General features: G+C 44.0%; 1 protein-coding gene across 2 annotated transcripts in view; it reads left to right on the top strand.

Moving 5' to 3' along the window:
* Positions 1–27,888, top strand: part of SORCS3 (sortilin related VPS10 domain containing receptor 3) — a 637,309-nt gene that overhangs the window by 182,158 nt on the left and 427,263 nt on the right. For both annotated transcript variants that reach the window (XM_025274418.2, XM_025274419.2), the window contains exon 2: positions 15,223–15,290. In XM_025274418.2, the coding sequence (XP_025130203.2) occupies positions 15,223–15,290 (68 nt within the window). The remainder of the gene's footprint in view (positions 1–15,222; positions 15,291–27,888) is intronic.

Consider the following 27,888-nt stretch of genomic DNA (forward strand, 5'->3'; position numbering starts at 1 on the left):
ATGGTCCCATTTTAATTAGGGATGACGAATGCTAAGTTGCGTCAGTCGTGTCCGACTCTGTGCGACCCCATAGACGGCAGCTCACCAGGCTCCCCCGTCCCTGGGATTCTCCAAGCAAGAACACTGGAGTGGGTTGCCATTTCCTTCTCCAATGCATGAAAGTGAAAGTGAAGTCACTCAGTCGTGTCCGACTCTTCGCGACCCCATGGACTGTAGCCTACCAGGCTCCTCTGTCCATGGGATTTCCCAGGCAAGAGTACTGGAGTGGGGTGCCATTGCCTTCTCCTAATGTCTATTAATTTCTCTATCTCGTATCCCTTTCTTGAATCATATAGGAATAGACAAACCTGTGTTTGGGTGCTGACTCCTACCTCTCCCCAGCAGCATGGCCTGGACAGTTTCTTCATCTGGACTGTGTGGATGATGATAGCTGCTCTTCACTGTGGTTATGCTTATTGCCTGTGTAATGCACATAGAACACAAGCACAGTGCTTGGCATTTTGTAGGTGCTCAGGGTATACTAGCATTGCCACTGCTACCTTTTCTGTGTTTGTTCTTCTCTTGTCTAAATTACTCAGTCATGTTTCTGGCTGTAGACATACTGTTTTCTTTCATTTACGTCCAGTCAGGTATAGGTATATATCTTTGTCATCTTTAGAAGTCCCTAAAATCGCTCTAAAACTTAATTTGGTCATAGGGATATCCCCGGTGGTCCACTGGTTAAGACTTTGTCTTCCAATGCAGGGGGTGAGTCTTCGATTCCTGGTTCAGGGGTTAAGATCCCATATGACTTATGACCAAAAAAACCAAACCATAAAACAGAAGCAATATTGTAACAAATTCAATAAAGATTTTTAAATGGTCCACATCAAAAAAGTCTAAACAAACAAACAAACAAACAACTTCATGCAGTCATATAGGAAGGTTGCTTTCACAATCTTCCCTCCTTGGCTTTGTGTTCCTTTTGTTTTATCCTCTGGACCTTCTTGAAGTTCTTTCACAGTTGCTTTGAATTCTTCCTTTTGGGGAGACTTGGCAGACTAATTTATCCAGGAAAAAGATACTTTTGAAAAACTACATGAGATACTCTAGAAAGAAGACATCTGGGAATGTCCACTTCCACCCATCTATTATGACCTTACTTATGCCTCTCATCCGTTATGAGGACATCTTGATCACCCCAGTCCAGGCTCATTTTCTCCTCCTTTGAATGCCTATGGCAACACTTTGAATTCACTGAATGCATCATATCTCTGTTGGCTAATAGGCAGCATGCTAATGAAGAGTGTGATAATACTCTTGTAGTACAATGATGAGAAAAATGATGTCTGTCCTCAAGGAGCACATACCCTTATGGTGGAGATACCTATGCAAATAGACAATTATAACCCACTGTGAGTAGCATAGTGGAAGTATGTGCAACAAGGCAAAGGAGCACGGATGGGAGCGGAGATCTGTTCTGTCTTGCAGGACAGGTAAGACATCAGAGTGTTGATGGTATTTGAGCTAGGCCTTGAAGGAAAGGATCCTCACATGAAGAGTGAGAGAAGAGCTTTCAGAAGACGGAAAAGAGCTTGTGTGAATGTGCGGGAGCATGGAACAGGGAGAAACATGGGTATTCTGATGTGGCTAGAAGTTAGATGTTGTTTTGTGTAAGTGGCTCTAGAGGGGGGTTACAATGTCAATTGGGGCCAAGTTGAGAAAGACCTTTTATGCTGTGCTGGGGAATTTGATCTGAAAGGCGGCCTGGAGCCACTATAGATCTTTTGACAATGCATAGGCAATGGAATTCAGCCTCTACGTTAGAAAGGTCATTCTGGTGTAAGGATGTAAGAAAGGGGAGAACTTAAGTCAACTAGTTATTTTGAAGGCCCCTGAAGTCAACTAGTAGCTAATCCAGTGGTTCATCTTCCTTGAACATGAGGTGTCAGCAGCATTTCACATGGCCAATCACTCCTTCCTTCTTGAAACCCATTCTTTGCATGGCTTCCAGAACACACACTCCCCTGAGTTTCCTCTAAGCTCACAGACCATTCTGTGTCAGTGAGGGTCCCCGACTCTAGGTATTTCTAGAGAGAAGTCATCAAATACAGGAATTGATTGCAAGTGTACCAGCAAGACTGGAGGAGCAAGAAGGAGAAAATGTAGTGACTCAACTCTGCAGAACTATTAACCCCCCTGCCCGGGAGGAAGAAGAGCAGTACAGAGGCCAAGGGTCTCTCCCATTGCGATTCCTGTGGGTATGCTGAGCTGCACAAGGAGGGCCCAGGGACCTGCCTCACATGTCACTGGGACCCAGTGTTGCTGCTGGTGTCCTGTTGCCTACAGAAGTGTGCAGGGAGTAGCTTCTCCTTTGTCTACATGTCCGCACAAGTACCCCTCGCCCCACTGGCAGAATCAGAAGCCACATGACAGGAGGGTCTGAGAAATACAGTTCTCAGGGTCCTGGTTATGTTCTATAATTAGGCAGGAAAGTGGGCTGAGCCGAGAGTAAACAGCAGCACAGTTCACGCCTTTAGCTACTGTGAGTGTACATCTTCATCCCGTTTGTAAGTAGCCTCCTCTTTTCCTGTTGGTTCACTGGTAGCAGGTGAAGCTCAAAGTTGCTGAGTATTCAGTTCAGCTTCCAGTTCAATGGGACAGGTGTTCTCTGTTAATTTATTGACAGAGCCAAAAGTTGTGGGGACATGAATAAAACATGCTGTGATGGTTTATGTCAAGGAACAATGAGAGGAACACTCCCACTTTTGTCCCTTGGTTCTCAAACCTTTGTATCAGAATTTTGGTTTATTTTCTAGTTACATTCACATCCTAGAAGATAGCACCACAACCTCACACAGTGCTGGCTTCCAGCTAGTACTTGCTGTTGAATCTTTGAAAGTCCATTCAATCAGTGTATCAGGTCAGCTGCTTCTGGCTGATGAAATTTGCAGGAAGACCAGCAGATTCCATCAACATGTCCATGACCACACTTCATTTGCTGGGAAATGCATTCCTTTGTTAGATGCAATTGTGTGGGAATCCATGAGAGTGAGTAAGGTGCTCAGAAATTTAAAAATTTTGATTCTAGTATATTCACTGCAGGCAAGGAAAAGCAAGTTCAAGGAGAAGAAATTGCTTCCTCTATGTGATAGGAGTGAGACGGTGCAGTCAACTTGCCACCAGGTGCCATATTGAGTTTTGGTTTCTGAGGTTGTCAGGTTGGGGACTCAGCAGTACTGATGCCTGTGTCAGCTTTGGCCAAGGGAAAGTAAAGTGAAAGTTGCTCAGTTGTGTCGGATTCTTTGTGACCCCATGTACTGCAGCCTGCCAGACTTCTCTGTCCATGGAATTCTCCAGGCAAGAATACTGGAGTGGGTAGCTGTTCCCCTCTCCAGGGGATCTTTCCAACCCTGATATGGAACCCAGGTCTCCCAGATTGCAGGCAAATTCTTTACTGTCTGAGCCACCAGTACATGGCAAATGTAGGCAAAGGTTCTGTCTCTACCATAGTAGCCACTGGTCACAAGAGCCCATGGAGCAGATGGGGGCATTTTGGAGAGAAAGGCTTACTGGCCTCAACAGAAAGCCATCTTGTTCCATCTACTTATTGAGAGATTCTTCTGTAGTAAGTACCATTTGGTGAATATTTATTCAGGACACTGATACTCACTGTGCCAATTTCGAAAGGTTTAAAGCACATACTGGTTTCCCTTCTTCATTTCCCTGATCTCTCAATGCTGAAATGCCCCAACTTTCAATCTTTATCTCTCTATTCAAACTCCATGTCCTGACAATCTAACCTAGTCTCATGTCTTTAAATACCATCTAATCACTGACAACCTAGTTATGACCAACCTAGACAGCATATTATAAAGCAGAGACATTACTTTGCCAGCAAAGGTCCGTCTAGTCAAAGCTATGTTTTTTCCAGTAGTCGTATATGGATGTGAGAGTTGGACTATACAGAAAGCTGAGGGCCGAAGAATTGATGCTTTTGAACTGTGGTGTTAGAGAAGACTCTTGAGAGTCCCTTGGACTGCAAGGAGATCCAACCAGTCCATCCTAAAGGAGATCAGTCCTGAGTATTCATTGGAGGGACTGATGCTGAAGCTGAAACTCCAATACTTTGGCCATCTGATGCAAAGAACTGACTCATTGGAAAAGACTCTGATGCTGGGAAAGATTGAAGGTGGGAGGAGAAGGGGAAAACAGAGGATGAGATGGTTGGATGGCATCATGGACTCAATGGACATGAGTTTGAGTAAACTCTGGGAGTTGGTGATGTACAGGGAGGCCTGGCGTGCTGCAGTCCATGGGGTCACAAAGAGTTTGGACACAACTGAGCAACTGAACTGAACTGAACTGAATCACTGACAATTCCCATATTGATATTTTTAGCCTGGACTCTCTGCCCTGAACTCCAGACTCATTAATCCAGCTATTTGACTCATCCACTTGAATTCTCTTAGGCATCTCAAACTTAATGTCCAAAACTAAACATCTCAACTTTCCTCCCAACCTCCTTCTGCTGTGGTCTTTATCTCATAAAACGGCACCTCTATGCTTCCAGTTACTTAGTCCCAAATCTGAAGGTCATTTTGGACTCTTCTCTTTTATTCACACCCCATATCCAAATTTTCACCAAATCTTCCTGGCTTTACCTTCAAAGTATGTTCAGACCATGTTTCTTTTCCTGTCCATGCTTGTTTGGGCCATTTTCACCCGGATGGTTACAACACAATCCAAATTCGAATTTTTCCCCACCCTTCCTTTCTTAACACTGCAACCGGAGTCACCCTGTGAACACTGAAGTCCTCTGATATAATCCTCCAGTAGCTCCTCGTCTCACTCAGTAAGAGCCAGGATCTTCACAGTCCTTCACAAGTCCCAGCAAGATCTAAGCCTCCCCAAATCTCCCGGACTTCATCTCCTTCTGCTCTCTCTTGTCTCTCAGCTCCATCCTCATTGGTCCTCTTGATGTTGATTGAATATGAAAGGCCTCAGCATCTTTGCATTTGTTGTCTCTTACATGGCTTCATCCCTCATCTCATTCAGGATTTTGCTCGAATGTCAGTTTTTCATAGTTTTCCTGGGCTCCTTTTATTCTGCTGCAGCTGCATAGCCCTGAACTACCCTGCATGTTAGGACTTGCTCTTCTCCTTTTGTTTATCCACCTGCCCCTCCCCACCCCCACCCCTTAACACTCACCATCATCTGACAACTGTGTTACTTACCTACCTGTTTGTTTATCTTCCTTGCCAGAATGTAAGCTCTCTGAGGGCAGAGAAGCTGGTTTGTTTTCCTCACTGCTGAACCCATAGCCCTTGGCCAGTGGGAAACATTCCATGCATATTTGCTTAGTGGGTGAATGAAAAAATTATGAGAATCAGAAATTGGATGATTCAGTGGACTATCATACATTTCAGAAGATTTTGTGTTTGTTTGCTGTATGTGGGATGAGGGTGGGATCAGGGGTCATGCTGAGGTTCTTTCTTTTTTTTTTTTTTTTCATTTTTTTTTTCTTTCTTTCTTTTTTTTTTTTTTTTCCTTTTTTTAAAAATTTTTTAACTTTACAATATTGTATTGGTTTTGCCATATATCAACATGAATCTGCCACAGGTATACACGTGTTCCCCATCCTGAACCCTCCTCCCTCCTCCCTCCCCATACCATCCCTCTGTGTCATCCCAGTGCACCAGCCCCAAGCATCCAGTATCGTGCATCAAACCTGCACTGTTTAAACACATGTCCATTGAGTCGATGATGCCATATAACCATCTCATCCTCTGTCACCCTCTTTGCCTCCTGCCCTCAATCTTTCCCAGCATCAGCTGTGGACTACAAATACTCAATTTCTGTTCCCTGGGGGAAGTGCCCCATGAGTTGGGATGAGGACTCCAGGATTTAGACACTGCTGAAACTGAAAAATATACTCTTGTGTACAGTCCCTGAGGAGTATGTTTTAGCATCCTTATTACATTACCACTGTCGATCACTTTCACTAAAGGCCATGGTCCCTATTTTAATTGGCTGGAAACAAAGAACTATCAGGTAGGGGCAGGAATGTGGTGGTGAGACATGAGGGGAACTTCAGGGGGCATGTATAGAACCTGATGGATTTAAAGACACCAAGGTTTCAGGAAGGTTTAATGAACTAAAGTAATTTTCCTTCAGAGTAAAATTTTACAGGCATTAAAGGTCCTCACTTCGCTGAATGTGCTCACGGGCGAGAGCGTCCCAGTGATTTATGAATTTGCAGATTATGCATTATCCTTTCAGAGGACAGGGCTCCCCCGGGGCTTCCTGCTTTCCTTCTGAAGCTGAAGCTGAGTAGAGGAGCCCAGAGAACACACCACTTCTGATTTGTAGCCTCCTGTATCACAACTGGGGTCTAGAACGTGTGGGTATTTTTCAGAGGGAGCTTAGCAACTCTAGTATCTGAATCCTCCTCCCCCCACCCCACCCCATCAAATAAGGATAACTTGGAAGCCTTGCCTCCTGAAGAATAATTATCATACTAATAACTCATATTTGCATAGTACAGCTTCTAAAGCAGGTCAACTTTCCTTATTTGATTTGATTCAAAAACCCTGTGAGGTTGGCAGGGGAAGGAGAATCATTATCCCCATTTTAGGAAATTGGAACAGATTCTGAAAACGTAAATAAGTTGCTCAGGCTCGCCCAGTAGCATATGGTGAGACTGGGTTTTGAGTGCAGCCCTCTAGTTGTAAGTGCTCTTTCCACGCTGCCAGGAGAGCCCCATCCAGGAGGCAGACGGCTGGACCCAGTGGGTCCTGGCTTCACGAAATATGTAATCTTACGAAAGGAAGAGCCATTTCTCTTCTGATCACTTTATCACCAAGAATCTTATGTTGTGTTTGGCATAGGTAGGAATAGAAGAATGAAAGGGAGAGGGGATGTGACAAATAAAGACATTAGTTACTGGCACTGCTGCTGCTGCTGCTGCTGCTAAGTTGCTTCAGTCGTGTCCGACTCTGTGCGACCCCATTGACGGCAGCCCACCAGGCTCCCCCGTCCCTGGGATTCTCCAGGCAAGAGTGCTGGAGTGGGTTGCCATTTCCTTCTCCAATGCATGAAAGTGGAAAGTGAAAGTGAAGTCACTGAGTTTTGTCTGATTATTAGCGACCCCATGGACTGCGGCCCACCAGGCTCCTCCATCCATGGGATTTTCCAGGCAAGAGTGCTGGAGTGGGGTGCCATTGCCTTCTCCAGTTACTGGCACTATGTGTGTCCAAAGACCAAGTAGTTGGCTGAGGGCTGGTCTGAGCATCTGGGGGCAGTAGAAGTCATTAGATTCATAGAGACAAGAAGATGGGAGGTGGATGGTCAGCAAGGGCAGCACCAACTGATTTTGTCAGAGGCAAGCCATGTTCCTTATGGTCAACTAATTATATGAGTCTCAGTATTCTTGCCTGGAGAATCCCATGGACAGAGGAGCCTGGCAGGCTGCGGTTCACAGGGTCACAAAGAGTCGGACATGACTTGGTGACTAAACAACAGCACCATATATCAGTTCAGTTCAGTTCAGTCACTCAGTCATGTCCCACTCTTTGCAACCCCATGAATTGCAGCATGCCAGGCCTCCTTGTCCATTACCAACTCCCGGAGTTCACTCAGACTCATGTCCATCGAGTCAGTGATGCCATCCAGCCATCTCATCCTCTGTCATCCCCTTCTCCTCCTGCCCCCAATCCCTCCCAGCATCTGAGTCTTTTCCAATGAGTCAACTCTTCACATGAGGTGGCCAAAGTACTGGAGTTTCAGCCTTAGCATCATTCCTTCCAAAGAAATATATACATACACAGTAAGTCTCTTGTTATGCTTTAGTAATCTAATATACATTATATATTAATATTATATATGTTTTGTGTTTATACATATTAAGTCTTTTGTTATAGTATAGTCCCTCTATGTAAACACCCTCTTCATTTTTATCAAACTTTATCAACCCATAGTTGGTGGTAGGTTGGACTTCCTCTGTCCCTCATGCATGATTCTATCATCCTTTGTGCCATCTTTCCCACCTTTGTGCAGCTTGACTGTGTCTCCGAGTGGCTGGTGCCCCCTGACATTGCACTCAACACATGACTGCTCTTGCCTCTAATGGCCCATTCAGCTCTACCTTCATGCTGTCTTTTCCACCAAGCAGGGTGAAAATGGCACCTTACCACCCTGCTTTCTTCTATCTACTGCTGTCCAATTAAAACATGAAGGAAAGAAAGAGAGGGACGGGGAAATAAAGAGAGAGGCCAGACAAGCAAGGGAGTGAGCTTCATTTCTCTATATCCAAATTCTTGATACTTTGAGTTCATATAATCTTTAGTCTAGGATTAGATTAAATAATATAATCTTTCCCTCATGAAGACTTTGCTGACCACATTTTCTGATTTAATTGCTTCCTCCTTTCAACTCTTATAGCACATTATCTGTACCTCTCAGATACATTTATCTTCTCATCCCTCCTTTTATTGTCATTCATTTATAATTCATTCACCGGACCATGGATAGCACCTGCCATGTGTCAGGTGGTGTGCTAGGCATTGGGGATGCAAAATTGAATGATACCTGACTTGTGACCTCAAAGAGGTCACAATCTAACAGATGAGACATATGGAGATGTCACATTAATCCAAATTGATAAAAACTATAAGAGATGTATGAGCAAATGTTCTTCTGGAGATTGTGTCTGATGCTAATTTAAGGTTATATGTGCCTGTACACAGGAGCTTTTATTTAGGTGGCTTTACTACTCTGTGTGTGTCTGTATGTGTGTGGCTTATATTAAGAGAGAGGTGCTATTTACTCATGAATAATTCCAATTTATTTGAATTTCTCCTCTGTCTAAAATTCCCCTAGCATTATAGCCTGTTGGTCACAAAGGACATTTTTTTTAATTTTTTTTTATTGAAGGATAATTGCTTTATAGAATTTTGTTGTTTTCTGTCAAACCTCAACATGAATCAGCCACAGGTATACATATGTCCCCTCCCTTGACAAAGTCTATTTGACAAACCTGGGTCTCTCAACAATTTGTCTTGTCATTTCATTACACATCTCTGTTTCCTATTTCTTTCTCCAAAAGCAAAGAAAACAAAAGTTACTTTCATCTGTGGGCCTTGAGCTCTGGATCTTTCTCTGATTCCCTGAGTTCAGCAGGTGTCTAATTCACATAAGAGGAGCTCAGTAAATATTTGTGGAATTCATGATTGAGTGGTAAACTCTTTGAAGGCAGGAATGTGTTTTTCTCCATTCACTTTGCCTGCTCATTGCCTTGCACACAAAAAGCTCACATAAACATTTGCTAAATGGAGGATGCATTGTATTAGAGCAGAACAAGCATGGATGGCAGAGTCTCATAGCCCTGGGTGGGAATGCTGACTTGGTCTCTTGCTAGTTGTGCACATTGGGGAGCAGACTGCTTAACTCTTAGGACTCACTTTCCTCATCTGTAAAATGGAGTGCTAACTATATTATATCTTCTCAGTCTCGACAGTTTGTTGTGAGAATTGAGAAGCACCCAGTGTAATATTTAGCACATAGTAATGGTTCAGTTAATCTTTGGTCCCTGCTTTTTCTTCTTTGAATTGGACTGGCACCTCTCATCTGGGGACATCTGCTGGAGAGGAGTCATGTCAAGCTTTGCTGTGGACCCCAGGCTAGCTCCTCCATCCTTCTTCATCTATCCACTGGTGACACTCACTTCTTTCTGATCTGAGTCATCTCCCAGGTAGCCTGGGGCTTGTTAGTGGGTTTTCTGCATCTGCTTTCGGTTTTCTTCCCTGGTAATTCCCTTCTCAGAGCCTTTGGAAGGCTTTGATTGGTGAGAGAAGCAAGGGTTTGGTGGGCTTTCTTTCAGCCTTGGTTTTCTTTGCTAGGCACAGGATATCTTGGTCTAAAGGCTACATTATCATCTCTTGGTAACTTTATTCTTGTCCTTCTATGCCGGCTCCAGGGGAAAGGAAGCTTCTGCTCCTAATTCTCTGTTTGGACCTTTCCTCTGGAGGAATGCCTGGGTGATTTTGTTGGGAAGCATCCTCCTCATGCATCGCCTATGACCTGTTTTCTTTGTCAAGTTCAGCTCAGTTTAAAGGCAGGAATGCTTTTCTAGATCAGGAATCCACCACACTGGAAGCCAGTGTCACTGCAGCCTGAACTTGGGAGAGGAATCATGGTGTGATGGAGTCTTTCTCAAAGCTTGGTCCTCTAATAGCCACAGGAAGATTTCTGGGTCCTCCCCAAGACTCACCAAGTCAGACTTGCAGGCAATCTTCATTTAGCAGGCTCCCCAGTGACAGTTAGGCTCCAACTTTGCTCATAACGTGGGAGGAACAGTGCCCTGGGCCCTTGACCAAGGCCACACATTGTTGGAACTGTAACTTGAGTCAGTTTGTCTCTCTCTGTCTGTTTCCTTATCTGTAAAACAGGGATAATAGACTGGATTGACACCATCCCCTTCTGAAGACTATGCTTTACAGCTAAGACACCATTATCTTCCACTGACTCAAAAATAATGATCTTTGGGAACCTTTGATGTACTGAGCCTGTCTCTTTGGAGACAGGAGTAGAAAACGTGAAGCCTGCCTCATGGTGTTCAGAATCGAGCTGAGAAGGCAGATCCTGTGGCATCCAGAAGCTATCTAGATAGTATTTAACTTTGTGGCAAATTATGTAATGCAATTTTCAATGTGATAGGACTTCAGGCTACTTGAGGGAGATGGATCCTGAGCTGTTTCTTGAACAAAGGTAGACACATTCAGGCAGTAATGAAAGGACTGTTCACAGGCAATGACACCACAAGACAGCTGGAAAGAACGAAAGCAGAGACGTGAAAATGGATTTCCTTATCTGCAGCACCTTGGGAACTTGGATTGTTAAAGCAGAGGGCAGTTTCTTGATATCTATGGAAAAGTGCCTGGAGACAGTATGTGGGTCAGACTATGGGGTGCCTTACATACCAGGTAAGGAATCTGGATTTCATCCTTAGGCAGAGGATCCAGTAAAGGCTTCTAACCAAAAACGTATGTGTATTAAGAAAAAAATTGAAACTATCTATTATGAAGGCAGAAGTAAAATTCATGGAGTTGTGGAAGGATGTATTTATCTGGATCCTCTGAGAAGCAGACACCAAAAAGAAATTAGATATGTAAGAAACATAATAAAGACTGAGAAGATGGAGGGAGGGAAGGAGAGTGGTCTAGTTCAATTCAGTTCAGTCGCTCAGTCGCGTCCGACTCTTTGCGACCCCATGAATTGCAGCATGCCACACCTCCCTGTCCATCACCAACTCCTGGAGTTCGCTCAGACTCACGTTCATCGAGTCAGTGATGCCATCCAGCCATCTCATCCTCTGTTGTCCCCTTCTCCTCCTGCCCCCAAATCCCTCCCAGCATCAGAGTCTTTCCTAATGAGTCAACTCTTCGCATGAGGTGGCCAAAGTACTGGAGTTTCAGCTTTAGCATCATTCCTTCCAAAGAAATCCCAGGGCTGATCTCCTTCAGAATGGACTGGTTGGATCTCCTTTCAGTCCAAGGGACTCTCAAGAGTCTTCTCCAACACCACAGTTCAAAAGCATCAATTCTTCGGTTCTCAGCTTTCTTCACAGTCCAACTCTCACATCCATACATGACCATTGGAAAAACCATAGCCTTGACTAGACGGACCTTTGTTGGCAAAGTAATGTCTCTGCTTTTGAATATGCTATCTAGGTTGGTCATAACTTTCCTTCCAAGGAGTAAGCGTCTTTTAATTTCATGGCTGCAGTCACCATCTGCAGTGATTTTGGAGTCCCCCAAAATAAAGTCTGACACTGTGGTCTAAGCACTGGGTAAAAATGCTGATAGAATGAGAACAGCTCTGGGTTCTTAGAAGTGTTCTCAGATCCAGTTGTTTGTTAGACCTTCTATTAAGTAGTAGGACTCTAACCCTCAACATCTCTTTTTTCTCCCCTTATGGGCTTTGCACTTTTTGGAAATTGCTTATGCTAAGTCACTTCAGTTGTGTCCGACTCTGTGCGACCCCATAGACGGCAGCCCACCAGGCTCCCCTGTCCCTGGGACTCTCCAGGCAAGAACACTGGAGTGGGTTGCCATTTCCTTCTCCAATGCATGAAAGTGAAAAGTGAAAGTGAAGTTGCTCAGTCGTGTCCGACCCTCAGCGACCCCATGGACTGCAGCCTTCCAGGCTCCTCCATCCATGGGATTTTCCAGGCAAGAGTACTGGAGTGGGGTGCCATTGCCTTCTCCGGGAAATTGCTTGGTGCCCCAGAAAGCTTGATATCAGAAGACACTCAAGTAGTCTGACTTGCTCCAGCAGACACTAAAGGGGTTCTGACCTGTTTCTAGAAGAACATAGTTTTGAGTTTCTCCAGAATTTGGGATGGTCTACATGTAGCCACTCATATTTTTACCTAGTGACTGTGAAAGAATGATCTCGTCAATGAAAGCAGTAAAATGAAGAGAAATCTGGTGTGTATGCATTTGAATTAATTTAACAAATAGGAATTATTGGCACATTGCTAGGCATTTAGTTGGAGAAGGTTTGGACAAGTCCTGTCTCCATTAGCCCCCGAATTTAACAACTGAGGAAGCAAACGGGAAAGGCATGGAGTGCAATACTTTGCATACGATACATGCTCCTTGCTTTTGTGCTGTGCTAATAGTGTAATAGAGTGGGGGCGTGTGCAGCCCTTAGCACAAGGCTGCTTCTGGTTGCCATTACCTCAAGACCCATTACCAGGCAACGGTTAGTTATCTAATTACCAGAAGACCTATGGGAGGTTAGAGTGGCAGTTAGAGGTCCCGCTTAGCCATTGGTCAGCACCACAGTTGGCCCCTCCCCCAAGCAAGCAACTGTCAATGAGCGACTCTTGGTGGTTCTACTCAGCCATTGGTTGGCACCACAGTGGGCCCCGCCCACAAGTGGCCAGTTGTCAATGAGCAACTGTTAGTAGGTCATTCAGCCAACTGTCAGTGGAATGGTGGTCGTCAGGTGGAGAGTGAGGTAAGAGTTGGATCCAGCCTTCTCCCTTAGTGCCTGCCAGCGCTCCTGGTTGGGGGTCAGCAGGGAAGCTGGGGGGGGGGGGTCCCAGGGAACAGCCTGGGAGCTGTGTCCTGCAGGGCTCCAGAGCCCTCGCTGGGGACACCCATTGGCCTCATCCCAGGCCTTGAGGTGACCATGAACCCTCTCCCCCATCTCCACCTCTGCGACCTAATGGCAACAGCTGTCCACATTGGATGCAGTCTAGGACCTGCCCCCGCCATTGGGGTTGCCTGAGGAGCTAGAGGACCAGTTGGGTTATGGGTGCCTGGCTCCCTCAGCAATGAAAGCTGGGCAGGGTCTGGTGACCTGGCCCTGAGGGAGTCGCTAACAGATCTGCCTCTTAGTCAGGACCGGGACCTCAGAGGGCAAAAACTGTGCCGTTTCTTGTCAGAATAGAGAATAACATTCGGTAGAGATTTACAGGAACATCGTTACCTGACCATGACCTGACCTCAAGAACAAAGGATCTAACACCAGAAAGTTTGCCACAACTAACCACACCCTTTCTTCACCTTTGCTAGAAAAGCTAGGCTTTGCTGAAAGCTTTTGGCGAGTTCAGAGTTTTTAGGGCATAAGCCACCTGTCTCCTTGCAGGGCCCAGCAGTAAACCTTTCTTCTGCTCCAAACTCTGGTATTTTTGGCCCCATTGTGCGTCGACCACACAAACTTGCGTTTTTGGTACCAATAGGTCAGGTGGTTTGGTAGATTCTACTGTTCTTAAAATAGTTGTGTCTTTGATGTTCTTCTTGGGTTGGCTGTTTCTTTCCAACCTACGATTCCTCATCACAGGACAAAATCTGGGAAGAGACCTAAAGAACCCTCCAGTCATAACCTTGCAGAGAAGTTGAAGGTTCCAAGTCAGGTTTTTCAGGGACTCTTTCTGACCCATAATGGGGTCATATCCTTGCCTCTAATTTTTTCTTAGTTTACATAAAAGAGATGGAAATGGTGCTGACCGACCCCATGGGGTGCTGGATGAGAATAAATCTCAAAAAATGAGTGTCTTGTAGTTGGTTAAATGCCATAAAAATGTTCAATATAATGGCTGATTATTTTTCTTTAATCTTAAATGGATACCTAGCATGCAAAAGCCCCATCTTGGTAGCAGAAATTCATTATCTTGGAAAGAGTTTAATGGCTGCTGTGCAAATGAACTGGAGGAAGTTAAATTGTGGAATGGGAAGGAGTTGAGAAAAGTGAAATGAGTTGTGCATTAAATTTAGATAAACACAATTATGTGTAACTGGATTATCACGTGTGCAGGCAAGGCAGGCGCTGTATATTAGGCACCTGTGTTTTGATTAAAATAGATTCAGGTGCATGCACTTTGCATCCTTGTAGATATGGGATTGTGCCTTAGCCACTGTCCAGGTGCATGAGGGGGCAGCAGGGAAATGGCTGAGATCCAAGTCCTCAGCTGTAAAAGTTTAAGGGGACTGGGAGTAGTCTAGCCAATGGAAGTTCATTTCAGAAAACTGCTGACCCTATTATGGGCCATCCAGCTGCTTTTCATGTGCAGCTTTCTTCTGGGTTTCTTTTAACTGGAGTCAGGAAAGTGGTCCTGGAGTCCGGTGGAGTCTAATGTCTGCTTACTCCATGGATGGGACACAGAGAAAGACAGACAGCATCAGAGAGCGTTGGCAGCTGGGCTTGCCTGTTGTTCAAGATTTTATGGTTGTGAGGTGCTAGCGGTGGGGTGGGAACATGAAATCTCTTTGAACCCCTCTGTAGACAGACAGAATCAGGCCCAGTTCTTTCTTACCCTTTTAGGTCCACGTCTGTAAGTCAGAGTCATCTCTAGATCAAAGGCAAGCCCATCCTCTGATCTCTGGGTGGCCATCTGAGTGAACAGAGCTAGCCAGCCTGTGCCTGACCTTGAAGGAGGACAGATGTGGGGAAACAACTGTAGATATCCAGTTAATCCCTGTTGCCACGTTTTATTTCAAGTGCAAAGCACTGTCAGGATTAAAATAAATGCTACCAGTTATGAGGTAGCATTAAATTAATAATTTTTCCCCCATGCTTGATCCTATAATACCCCTCAACTCAACAGATAAATGCTAAGTCCTCCTCTGGGTGATTTGAGATGCAATGAATATTGTTGCACAAACTAAAGTTGACTTCCTCTTTTTTTCCCCCTCTCATTCCTCTCCTGTGCCCTTCCCTGCATCCCTCTCTCAGGTTATACTTATCCTGACGAAGCTGTATGACTTCAACCTGGGGAGCGTGACAGAGAGCTCACTTTGGAGGTAAGTGGATTAGAGGTCCTTCACTAGCTTCTCTGGTTGGGCTCACGTGAGAAGCACCAACTGAGCAGCTGGAGAGCATGTTTTGAAAGGAGCAGAAGATGCTCCTCCTCCTGGATGCCCACTTTAATGCCCCGGTGGCAATGATGGCCTCTATCTGTGAATTCCTTAGCACTCTGCTGATCTTGCTTGGGGCCCGTCACACATTCTCCTTGGCATTATGGTTGCTTCATGTCTCCTTTGGCTCAACAAACGTGAATGAAAGATAAAGAGATCAGAGCATGTCTGATGCAAGAGGAAACTGTGGATAAGGGAGCCTGATATAGGAAGGATGCTAGCCTTGGCATGAGTCTTGGCCTAAGGACTGTTTCTTGTCCTTTGCTGTGACTCTTGAGAAGCCTGTGCTTCTGGGCATAGACACACATGAGAATTGGATCTGTGTGATGACTTCTGTGGTCCCTAGCCTTCCTGGACTCCTTCTTTCATAAAATAATATTAAAAATATATTTTACAACTACATTGGAGTAAAAACAAATATATTAATATTGTATATTAAAACTTGTTTTCAGCCTAACATGTTCATTCTTTGGTTTTGACTTTAAAAGAAATGACAGCATTTTTGTGAACCCTAGGCTCTATGTCTCTGTACCTGCTGAATAAATCAGCCCTGACAAGAAGCCGGGATGGGGAGAAGGATGTGAGTGGATTAAGCCAGAGAGGGCTTTAAGGAAGCCATGAACCTGACAGTTTCTCTGGACAGGAGACACCACACACTCACTCTTGCACACACCTCCTCACATGCAAGTTCACTATTCCAGCTATGCTGCTGGCAGTCGCAGAGGGCCCCAGTGAGTTTCATCAGCCTCTCTGAGTCGGCGCTTCATGCTCTGCTTATTACATCCGTGGGCCTCAAGAGGGCTGTGTGTCTATCCTGTTTACTCTGTCATTTGTAAACACTGGAGAGAACACGGTCACAAAAGGCCATTCACTTGGTGGTGTCTTTCATGCCAGCGCCTGTCCTGAGGGTCTCTGGAGTCTTGGAGCAGAGGGCTCTGGGGCATGAGTATCTGTGAACCTGGCTGCTTCTTTATCTGACCTGTTTGCAGAGGACCAGCCAGAGCCTCTCTCCTGGGAGGGGAGCAGTCACAGCATCTATTAAATATTTAGGGGTTAATTGCTCATATCGGCGGGGCTTGCCTTCATTTGCACAGGATGTCCAAAACCTAATTTGGTGCTCAGTGGAAATTGGCAGAGGTATAAGTAACCAGGCTGCCTCTCGTAGATGAAAGCATGCCTCTTTCCACTCACACAGGACTCCTGGGGAACGAGAGCCTCAGAAGCCATCCCCTCAGGCCCTATCATAGTGATGCTGTGGTGATCCTTTAAGCCTGACTCCAGTGCTGTCTGCTTGGTGCAAATAATGAAATAAGCCAGAGAATCCTGTCCTTATAATGAGAGACAGCTATACCTGGCAGCCCTATCATATTTCAGGAAAGGTTTGGTAGTTCTAAGGGTGAACCAGGCAAAGCCAGGGAGCCAAGGCCAGATGCTTAATGCTGGAGGCCCAGTAAGTGATAGAGTGTGTGCCCCATGGACATAAGAGTCAGTATATTCACTAGTGTGTGTCAAGGACAGCAGATGGCCGAATGGCCCTAAGGGCACCCTGATGTCCCATTGCTAGGATTCAAAATCTAGGTTGTCCACCTAAAGAGCTCTGTGGCTTTGGGCACTTTATCTAACTTCTCTGGATCAACTTTTGGGGATGCTGGAATCAAGGACCACAGATTGAGTGGCTGCAAACTGCAGAAATGTGTTCTCTTCCAGTCTGAAGGCCAGAAGTCTGAAATCAAGGTGTCTTTGGGGCCCCCTCCCTCTGGAGGCTCTAGAGAGAATCCTTCCTCACCTCCTTCAGCTTCTGGTGTCTGTCAGTATTCCTTGGGCTCCATTATTGCCCTCTCTGTCTTCTCCTCTTCTCTCCCTTAGAAGGACACTTGCCAGTGGACTTAGGGGCCAGTCCCATAATCCAGGATGCTCTCATTTTCAGATTCTTAGTTTAATTACATCTGCAGAGATGCTCTTTCAAGGATAATTCCATTGTGGGTTCTAGGGGTTAGGACGTATTTTGATAGGGGCAGTGCCACTCAACCCACTTCGCTCTCATAAATCTCAGTTTCTCTGAATGTAAATTGGAGACAGTACAAATCCCACTTTTGCTCCAGCCACATTGTCCTTGCTGTTCTTCGGACAAGGCAGCATCTTCCTCAGGACCCTTACACTTGGCTTTTCTTGGGTCTGAGCTTCTTCCTCTCTGCTCACCTCATCAGTGAAGCCTTTGTCTCAGGACTTGGCATTTCATTACTGGGCTGCATTTTCCTCCCTGGAACCTGTCACCGTCTAGCTGCTAAATATTTACTTATTGATTTATTTATATTCAATCTACACCCACTAACATCTAAGCTTGTAAAGATAGAATTTTTTTTTTTTTCCATTTTGCTTCAGAGCTGTATCCTCAATATCTCAAATAGTATCTGGCACACAGGAGGTACTTAATAAATGTTTGCTTGATGAATAAATTCATGGATGGACTGTAAGGACTAAATTAAATATTAAATGTGCAAACATTTAGGACAGTTACATGTGGAGAGTGCTCAGCTAATTGTAATAATTAATGATTATTGTAACCCTGTGTATTTGTGTAGTTTTGTTTGTAAGAATCCAGCAAGGCAGGGATCCATGGGATGGAAACTGTAAGTGCATGCAAAGGGTTGTATTCCGTGCTGTCTAGGAATTATCACAGACCTTCCAGGGTGTTGGCAGGGGGATAGGGAGGGGAGAACAGTGATTTATGATGTTGTTCCTCATGCTGACTGGGGAGGGGGAATTGGAATAGCAGTTTCTACCTAGTTGGAGATGTTACTTTGTAAGAAAGATTCTCTGAATGGCTGTTGGCGTGATGGGTGAGCTACAGTTTGGCAAATGGAAAGTGGAAAAATGTCCCTCACACAGGGCAAAGGCCAGGCAAGGCGGGGTTGTAGGAGATAAGGGGACCAGGAAGGAGGCAGGGAGAGCAGCTGGGTGCTGGACTAGGTAGGGACGAGGGTGGGAGGACTCATCAGGTTCACAGGAGGGGCCAAACCAATGGGGGTTACTCAGCATAGACTGTAAATAACAGAGTATATATGGTGTGACCCTTCAGGGATTTGAAACAAGCTGGTAGATGTTATAGGCATTCCCTATGGATACGCGTTAGTGCAAATATGTATTTGTGTTATCCGGAGGGTTCACAGGTCCGATAAAGCCCAGCTTAGGAACCCCTGCAGAGGGGGCAGTTGAGAAAAGGGACTGATCCTAAACTTTGTGGAAACTTTCCAGCTTCCTGGGCCCTCACTGTGTGTCTTCTGACTTCTTATTGTTATCCTTATCCCTAAGGATCCGTGCCCCTATCCTCTTTTCTCTGCCGTTAGTGATGTATTTTACAGTTAGAGCCTAGAGCACTGTGATGTTCCTTACTAATACAGTGAGCACAGAAAAGAAACTAAATTAAACACACACCTTTTCATTTCTGTGATTTGGTCCAACATGCTTAACTAAGTTGAAATTGAATTTGGTGATTCTTCTTCAATTTTCTGTACAGCAGAGGCGCCTGGAGCAGCGGCTGTCATGACAAGATGATGCGCCCCGCCAGGTTGCAGTATGACATAATTATTTGTCTCACTGAATTAATAATTCAGAAGCCATCTACTTCTACATAGACAAAAGGCTGTTTAAAAGCAATCTGTAGCATAGCAGTAGTGTGTGTCCTTGGTGACACTCTTTCTGGAACGCCTAGGTGCCATTATACTGGGGGTGGTCAAAATATTTTCTCTCCACCAGCACAAGAATGGGTGCATAAATTGGTCATTTTGCACAACCATCTGTTGGCATCCTTTAGTCAAAGGACATTTTACATATGGAGTGTCAAGCCTGTAGAATTAATGAGGCTGGGGAGTGACTTTTTAAAAAGACCCAGGGATTTGTTTTTAGGGTGTTTTCAGTCCATAGTGTGTCAAGCCTGGAGGTTGTCCATCTGTCAGGAGTGATACTAGAGACCGACTCTATCAGACTTTATAGAGGCCAGACCCAAGGAGGAGCGATGAGTCCAGATCAGGAGGCTCAGATCTAATCAGCTTCCTCCTCATCAAGGTAATTAAAAGTGAAGCTCTGGGACTGATGGCCTGGTTACAAGTCCACATTCCTCCACCGAGCCACTGAGTCATCTTGAACACGTTCCTTAACCTCGCTGTGCCTCTATTTCCTTATCTGTACCATGAAGGTTATATCCACACCTACCGCATAAGGTTGTTTTGAAATTTCATTGAAATGAACTATGTCCACTGCCTTGAAAAATACCTGCCCTGCAGCACCTATGCATGGGAGGTGCTCGGAGAGAGTTAGGTGTCATCGTACGATCTGCAACTTGAGCTGCTTCTCTCTGTGAGTTCCTATACCTGAGCTGTCTTGTTCTATCTCTTGTGAGAAACTTGAGAGTCGGGTATCACTGGGCTCGATTTACAGATGGGAACATTGAGCATTGCAGAGGTTAAACAATATGCCCCAGATTGTGAAACTAAGAAGTAGGGGGATCCTACTGAACCCTGAGCCTGTGCTTAGTCCGCCTGTGTGCTGGCCCTGATGCTGGGCAGGAGTGGATTCATGGACTCCTCCAGAATAAGATAATTTTTTATGACTAGAAGATTGGGATGATATGGAAAGTGGAAGAGGGAGAAGTTCCCAGAGTGGGAAAATTGCCCTCAAGTGGTTGGACTGGGATTTCAACTTCTAGGCTAAAATATTCCTTCTGTAATTGAGATGGATGCTCTCTAGTCCAGCACTGTCTGATTAGAAATATATAGGAGCCACATAATTTCCCAGCAGTCAATAATGTGAAAAGAAACAGTAGAGATTAATTTTATTAATAAATTTTCTTTAACCTAGTTATATAGAACTATCATTTCAATAGACAATCAATAAAATTATTAATGGGCAATTTTGCATTAGATTTTTGTAGTAAGTCTTTGAAATTGAATGTGTATCTCACACTTAAGGGCATATCTCAAGTTTACATACAAAATGCAGCCACAGTTTGTTTAATAGTTAAATATGGCTGCTGGATACCACAGTGCCCAGTAGAGGTCTAGTAATCTCTCTTTCAAATATTATCAGTTCATTGGGTGAGGTGGGGGTGGGAGGCAGGAAACTTTTTTCACCATAGAAATGCATATCTGTTTCATCAAAGGACAAAATGTAAAAAATTCCACCTGTTCTGGAAGGAAATTATTTTATAATGTTATGCTACTTGGAATATGGGAAGTGTCAAGGGCTAACTTGATCCATATTAAAACTCTGGTCATCTAAAATGAAACGAGGGCTGTGGAAATCTGTCCACAGAAATGGAAAAGTTGTCACCAGAACTCCTAGGTCTTTGAACTGTGATTCTTGGTAATTCTGAAATAATCATGACTATTGACCCTAGAGTTGAAGAGACTTGGGGTGAGAAAGGATCATAGCAAACATTCTCCTTGAGCCCCAGAATCTTATCATTGCAAAGATAAGGACGTGAGTTCAGGGAGAGGAAGACACTTCGGCTGAGTTTCTTGGATAAGAAGTCTAAAAGTGTTCCCTGGCTCCTCTATTATGCAGAGCAAAGTAAGTCAGAAAGAAAAACACCAATACAGTATATTAATGCATATATATGGAATTTAGAAAGATGTTAACGATGACCCTATATGCAAGACAGCAAAAGAGACACAGATGTATAGACAGTCTTTTGGACTCTGTGGGAGAAGGCAAGGGTGGGATGATTTGGGAGAATAGCATTGAAAGGTGTATATTATCATATGTGAAATAGATCTCCAGACCAGGTTCGATGCATGAGACAGGGTGCTCAGGGCTGGTGCTCTGGTGATGAACCTGAGGAATGGGATGGGGAGGGAGGTAGGACGGAGGGTCAGGATGGGGGAACACATGTACACCCATGGCTGATTCATGTGAATGCAAGGCAAAACCCACCACAATATTGTAATTAGCCTCCAATTAAAAATAAAGAGGGTTCCCTGGCTCCTGATCTCCTTCCATGAACACACACATCTCCTAAATGGAAACCCTGGAACTGGATAGACAGCCCTCTTCTTTTTTCTTTCTTTTTTTTTAATTGAAGTATAGTTGATTTATAATGTTGGGTTAATTTCTAATGTATAACAAAGTGACTTGGTTTTATGTGTATATGTGTATATATATCTCCTTTTTCACACACTTTTTCATTATGGTTTGTCAAAGGATATTGAATATAATTCCCTGTGCTATACATATGACCTTGTTTATTCTATGTATAATAATTTACATCTGCTAACCTGAAATCCCACTCCATCACCCTCCTCCCTCCTTTTTATACCCCTTGGCAACCACAAGTTTGTTCTCTCAAGTTTGTGAGTCTGTTCAGAGAGTCTTCACATCTCCATTGTCAACTGAGAATAGACCATTGTTGCATGGTGTGCAGGCATCATACATTCAGAGACTGGTCATATTCTCACTTATTCCTATGACAGTGGCATGTAGCACATGCTTTGGTGTCTTCTTCATGCCCCTCTGCACACATGGATCTGTGCATCTCTGCTGAGCTTGGTGGCATTCCTGGTCCTTGATTTGGGAGCAAGTGTGCCACTTTTCTTTGGAAATGGTCTCTGTGAAAAGACTGATTAAGCCACTGCTTGAGGTTTTTGAGTCTTTAGTTTTGAATATAAGTCATGGTAGGGATTTATGTTTTGGACTGGCAGATTGCTTCTTGGACTCAGTTCTCCATGTCCTAAACATTAACACTTGGATTGAAGGTCCCATTTTATGGAGGTGGATGAGCTAGCAGGCAATCCCCCAGCTTCTGTCTGTCCATCCCAAGCACTAGTCTCTGGCAAAGGTCTGTGAGTGGCCAGCTTCTGACTGGGTGTGAGGTCCCCACGCGAGGTTTCATCTGGAATTCCTATTGGATTAGGGGTCCTCACAGAGCTAAACAAATTTGCAGTTTTCTGGGCATAAGAGGAACCAGGAATCCTTTGCAGTGGATGGTCCCCTGGTATTGCTACTTCCCCTCAGTTTCCTCTTCCCCTCTTGCTCCATTTCATCCATCCCCAGCCCGGCAGTGTGAGAATCAATATGCTCTTGGAAAAGCAACAAGTATTCTCAGCCCTTCCTGCTATGTGCTTGGTCTCAGGGCCCACACAGCAAGGAGACTTCAAATCAAGGGGCTCCTGGTTAGGGTGTTTATGCGCCCACTTCCTGGGCACATCCTCCTGGACACCTTCCTACAACTTCCTGAATACCTTCCCTCTCCTTCCTCCCTGGGCCGGGTGCCTCTCCTCTGCTTCCCACTAATGTCTCATCCTTACATTGTGTTCCCAGCCTGGAAGCCCAGAACAGGGACCAGTGCCCTTTCTGTTTCTGGATCTACACTGTCAGCACTTGGGCTACACTAAGTAAAAGCTGAAAGAATTGAACTGACGTTCCAATTGCCCCAAACCAATCCCAGCCCCAGCCTTGCCTTGTCCTGTTGCTCTCCTTGTATTGAGTTGTCTTATCCCCCTGCCACTGGGGAATCCTGTGACTTTTCATCTGCTTTGCAAGCTGCTGTCTGGACCATTTATTTTCTCCTCTAATTGTTCTGTCACTGACCTTTCTGGGGGATGCGGTTTTTTTTAATAGAAAGTGGAGACCTTTGAATTTATTAATTTTTTTGTTTGCCAAGAAAACCCTGATAATAATTGCCAAGACTTCCCAGAAGTTATTAGTTTACAAATTTTAATGACACTCATGATTTATTTATGTACTTCCCTCCCTCTACAGCTGTTCATCCCAATTCCTTAGTGGAATTCCTGCTGAATCTGACTGAATTAATGGAAACAAAACTGCAGAGTGGAATGACATTTTTTTTTTTTTTTTGGCTAGGCTGTTAATTAAAAGCTTTCCATCCTATTCGCTAGGCTCTTCATATGTGAGGTCCTGAAGACTGGGTGGATACAGGCTGTGAAATCCTCCCTCTAGAACTGGGGTCTTTTTCTGTTTGTTTTCAGTGGTAATGAATCTGGTGAAAACTCCTGTATTGGTCACAGAGCGTTCAACTGAACAGATATTAATTGAGCATTCATTATGTAAGCAGCCCTGTGCTCATTGCTGGGGGATGCAGAATAAGTATGTCGTGATTGCTATCCTCAAGGAATGTTTAGTTTGGTTGAATGATAAGATTAATGCATACAGGGAACAGCGTCAGGCATATACAAGTATATATAGGTACATGCAAAACACATTGTATTCTGTGATGAGTGGCCCTACTGTAGAAGTACTTACATTTTTATTATTATCACACCTCACTCTATGAGGATGTAAAGCAATTCTAGGAATGAATTAGAGGAATGATCAATGCGGTTCATATATTTTGTTTTGCTGTTTAATATAAAATGTCTTATTTCTCCATTCAGTTAAGTTCAGTTCAGTTGCTCAGCAGTGTGACTCTTTCTGACCCTACAAACCGCAGCACGCCAGGCCTCCCTGTCCATCACCAACTCCCGGAGTCCTCCCAAACCCATGTCCATTGAGTCGGTGATGCCATCCAACCATGGCATCCTCTGTCGTCCCCTTCTCCTCCTGCCCTCAATCTTTCCGAGCGTCAGAGTCTTTTCAAATGAGTCAGTTCTTCGCATCAGGTGGCCAAAGTATTGGAGTTTCAGCTTCAATATCAGTCCTTCCAATGAACACCCAGGACTGATCTCCTTTAGGATGGACTGGTTGAATCTCCTTGCAGTCTAAGGGACTCTCAAGAGTCTTCTCCAATACCACAGTTCAAAAGCATCAATTCTTCGGTGCTCAGCTTTCTTCACAGTTCAACTCTCACATCCATACATGACCACAGAAAAAACCATAGACTTGACTAGATGGACCTTTGTGGACAAAGTAATGTCTCTGCTTTTTAATATGCTGTCTAGGTTGGTCATAACTTTCCTTCCAAGGAGTAAGTGTGTTTTAATTTCATGGCTGCAGTCACCATCTGCAGTGATTTTGGAGCCCATAAAAATAAAGTCAGCCACTGTTTCCACTGTTTCCCCAACTATTTCCCATGAAGTGATGGGACTGGATGCCATGATCTTAGTTTTCTGAAGGTTGAGCTTTAAGCCAACTTTTTCACTCTCCTCTTTCACTTTCATCAAGAGGCTCTTTAGTTCTTCTTCACTTTCAATGAAACTAAATTTCTCCATTAGGATACGAAACTTTTCAGAGGAAAGACTGCTTCATATGAGAACTAGTAGTTCCCATAGTTCTCAGAAACCCCTGGTCACAGATGGGATAGTGCATGTGTAGTGGTTAAAGGTTCTGATTTCAAATTGCCTGGGTAGAAATTTGAGATCTACTGCTTGCTAACTGTACCAGCTTAAGCAATGTCTTCATTTCTCTATGTCTAGGTTTACTTATCCATATAGTAAGATGACAGTAAGACAGATCTCATGGAAGCTTTGTGAGGATTCAGTGAGATAATGCATGGAATGCAAAAAATGCATGCTATTTAGTTAGTACTTTATGTAATAATTATTGTTTGTTCGTAGGCCCATATCCTCCTAGCCCAGCAGCTTCTACCAGCTCCAGAGGACAGTTGTGCTAATATTTTTTAGGAGGTTGGGGTGCAGGACATACCTAGAATCCTAAGCATGTGGGGCCTGGAAATGTTACATTTCTTTTGAGAGAATGTTCTGGAGTCTTTTCCTTCAGATATTCATCTGTGCTTGGCACAAGGGGGAAGTTAATATATTACATCATCAGCTACATCAGCTATTGCTGCTGATTTGGGGTGTAGGATGCAAAGCACAATCCGATTTAAGTTCCCTTAACATAGTGTTGAGTTAACTCATCCATTGCTGGTTATTTTCTTTTTACTGCAACTATTAAGGGATGTAAGCCTCTTGAAGAGCTTTCTTACCTCCTACGTAATTAATATGGAAGGCATTTTGGGGTCATCCATGTTTCTCAAATTTGGTGTATCCTCAGAATTACTTGTGGACTGTGTTAAAAATCTAGATTCCTGGCCCCTAACCAAGGGATTCCAGTTTGGTAAAGCTGGAGGTTACTCAGGAAGTATACTTTTAAAAGCCCCATGATTGTTTTTGATTTTCAGGTAGGACTGGGAACCACTGAGCTCAGAGGAAGCTTGGGTTCTAGGCCTGTCTCAGTTGCTAATTAATCAATTCATGCCATCTTCTATTTCCTCATAAATAAAGATATTAGATGAAATGATCTCAAGTCCCTTTCCACTCCAGGTCCACAGATGCTGTCAACCTGGGAAGTCAAACAAGAAACACACACAGGATTTATGATGGCCAACAGGTACCTTTTAGGGAGAAGGCAAAGGCACCCCACTCCAGTACTGTTGCCCGGAAAATCCCATGGATGGAGGAGCCTGGTGGGCTGCAGTCCATGGGGTCACTAAGAGTCAGACACGACTGAGTGACTTCACTTTCACTTTCCACTTTCATGCATTGGAGAAGGAAATGGCAACCCACTCCAGTGTTCTTGTCTGGAGAATCCCATGGACGGAGAAGCCTGGTAGGCTGCAGTCCATGGAGTCGCACAGAGTCGGACACGACTGAAGTGACTTGGCAGCAGCAGCAGGTACCTTTTATGAGCTAACATTGTGAGCACAGCCATCTCCCTTAAGGAAAACTAATGTGCTGTTCATGGACAGATAGTAGCCAGGGGGCAGGTGTTAGCCAGAACACCTGCTCTAACTACTGAATTTAAATTCATTAAACATAAAGAGCATCATCCAAGCTATAAACTCTTTGCTCCCCCAAAAAACAGAATGAGAAAAGAGTTTGCCCTGAATATTGAAACCTTAGACATCTTAACTTTGCTGGAGAATAGGGCAGTGTGAACACTGGAGAAACAGATCTGGTTTACTGATTTAATATTTTCCTATTTATTATGGGAAAAAGGTTTCTCTTTATGGCCTAGTCTTTTTTCTTGCATCTTGACATGTGTAAATCTTGATTTTTGTCCAGTGGCTGAGAGAACGCAATCCTTTTGTACGGATTGTGCCTGTTGATTGTTATTTTCTGTTGTTTTCCCTTCCCTCCAAACGTGGTGCTGTTTTATCACGATCATAAATAACCTCACCATTAGGAGAAGGGGTGTGAAATTCTGCCCGTCCCTCTCCTCACCCTGAGCTCCCTCTCATTTTCTCAGCAGTAGATTCATTAGCCTTCTAATGAAGTTAATAAGTAAACAGGATCAGACAGTTCCTTCTAAAATAACATTTATAAATGGATTTTTTTCCCCAACTCTCTCAGGTAGTGCCTTAATTTTTTTCCTGCCAGATGTCCACGTGTGTAAAACTATGATGGGTGGGCCCTTGGGATGTGATTTGAAGCCCCCCCCCAATAAAGGGAAAAATTTCAATTCACACAGAGCCTATCTATTTTCAAGTTTATAGGAGAGTGAATTTTTATATACTCCATTCCTGCTTATATATTGATATATAATGACTATAAAGATTAGGTAGTCAAGCTTTCATAGTTACTTTCTCATCCTTTGGAAGCCAATTACTTTATTGGACATGGACTGTAAATGTCATTAGGAGGCTCTTGGCAACTTCTCCCATGAAGACCACTATCCTAGACTTTATCTGGAGAGCCATAAACTGGTTAAAAAGACCTCTTGTTTATGTTAAGTGCCTGTGAGCTTTCTTTTCAGAAATCGCTGAACTTATAAGGGAAGCATTTCACTGCTTACTTTTGCTTCCAAATGGTTTGTGCCCAAATTCAAGCTAAAATTTAAAGTCAGAAGGAGAAAGACAAATATCTTATATTAATGCATTTATATGGAATCTAGAAAGATGGTGCTGATGAAACTATCTACAGGGCAGCAGTGGAGACATAAACATAGAGAACAGACTTGTGGGCAAGGAGGGGAAGCAGAGGGTGGAATGAATTGAGAGAGTAGCATTGGAACATATACATTACTGTATGCAAAATTAGATAACCAGTGGAAATTTACTGTATGATGCAGGGAGCTCAAATGTGGTGCTCTGTGATAACCTAGGGGTGAGATGGGGTGGGAAGTGGGAGGGAGTTTCCAGAGGGAGGGGACATGCATATATCTATGACTAATTCATGGTGATGTACGGCAGAAAGCAATACAATATTGTAAAGCAATTATCCTCCAACTAAAGACAAATTTAAAAAAAAATAAGGCAATACATAGTTATCTTTTAAAAGATCTCCCTTTCAATGGCTCTAATATCTTAAATTGGTATAATATTTGTAGTCATTGCCCACATGAGTACATAGCATGTCTCATGTTTCTAGGAGGAATGGGAGGCCTGTGTAATTTTACAGATGGATTAACTCAATTTCTTGAGTAGGTTGGTGGTCAGTGATTTCAAATCTGGTACCCAGATCTAGGTCTCCAAGTTCTCAGCAGCCTCATGATCTTGCTCTTTCATTAGCAATCAGTCTTTCCTGGCCTTTCCAGCTCAGCAACCATTCACATTTATTTCATAAGAGATCTATGACCAAGGGACTACTTTGGG

This window comes from Bubalus bubalis, chromosome 23, assembly GCF_019923935.1.
Source record: "Bubalus bubalis isolate 160015118507 breed Murrah chromosome 23, NDDB_SH_1, whole genome shotgun sequence".
NCBI classification, from domain to species: Eukaryota; Metazoa; Chordata; class Mammalia; order Artiodactyla; family Bovidae; genus Bubalus; species Bubalus bubalis.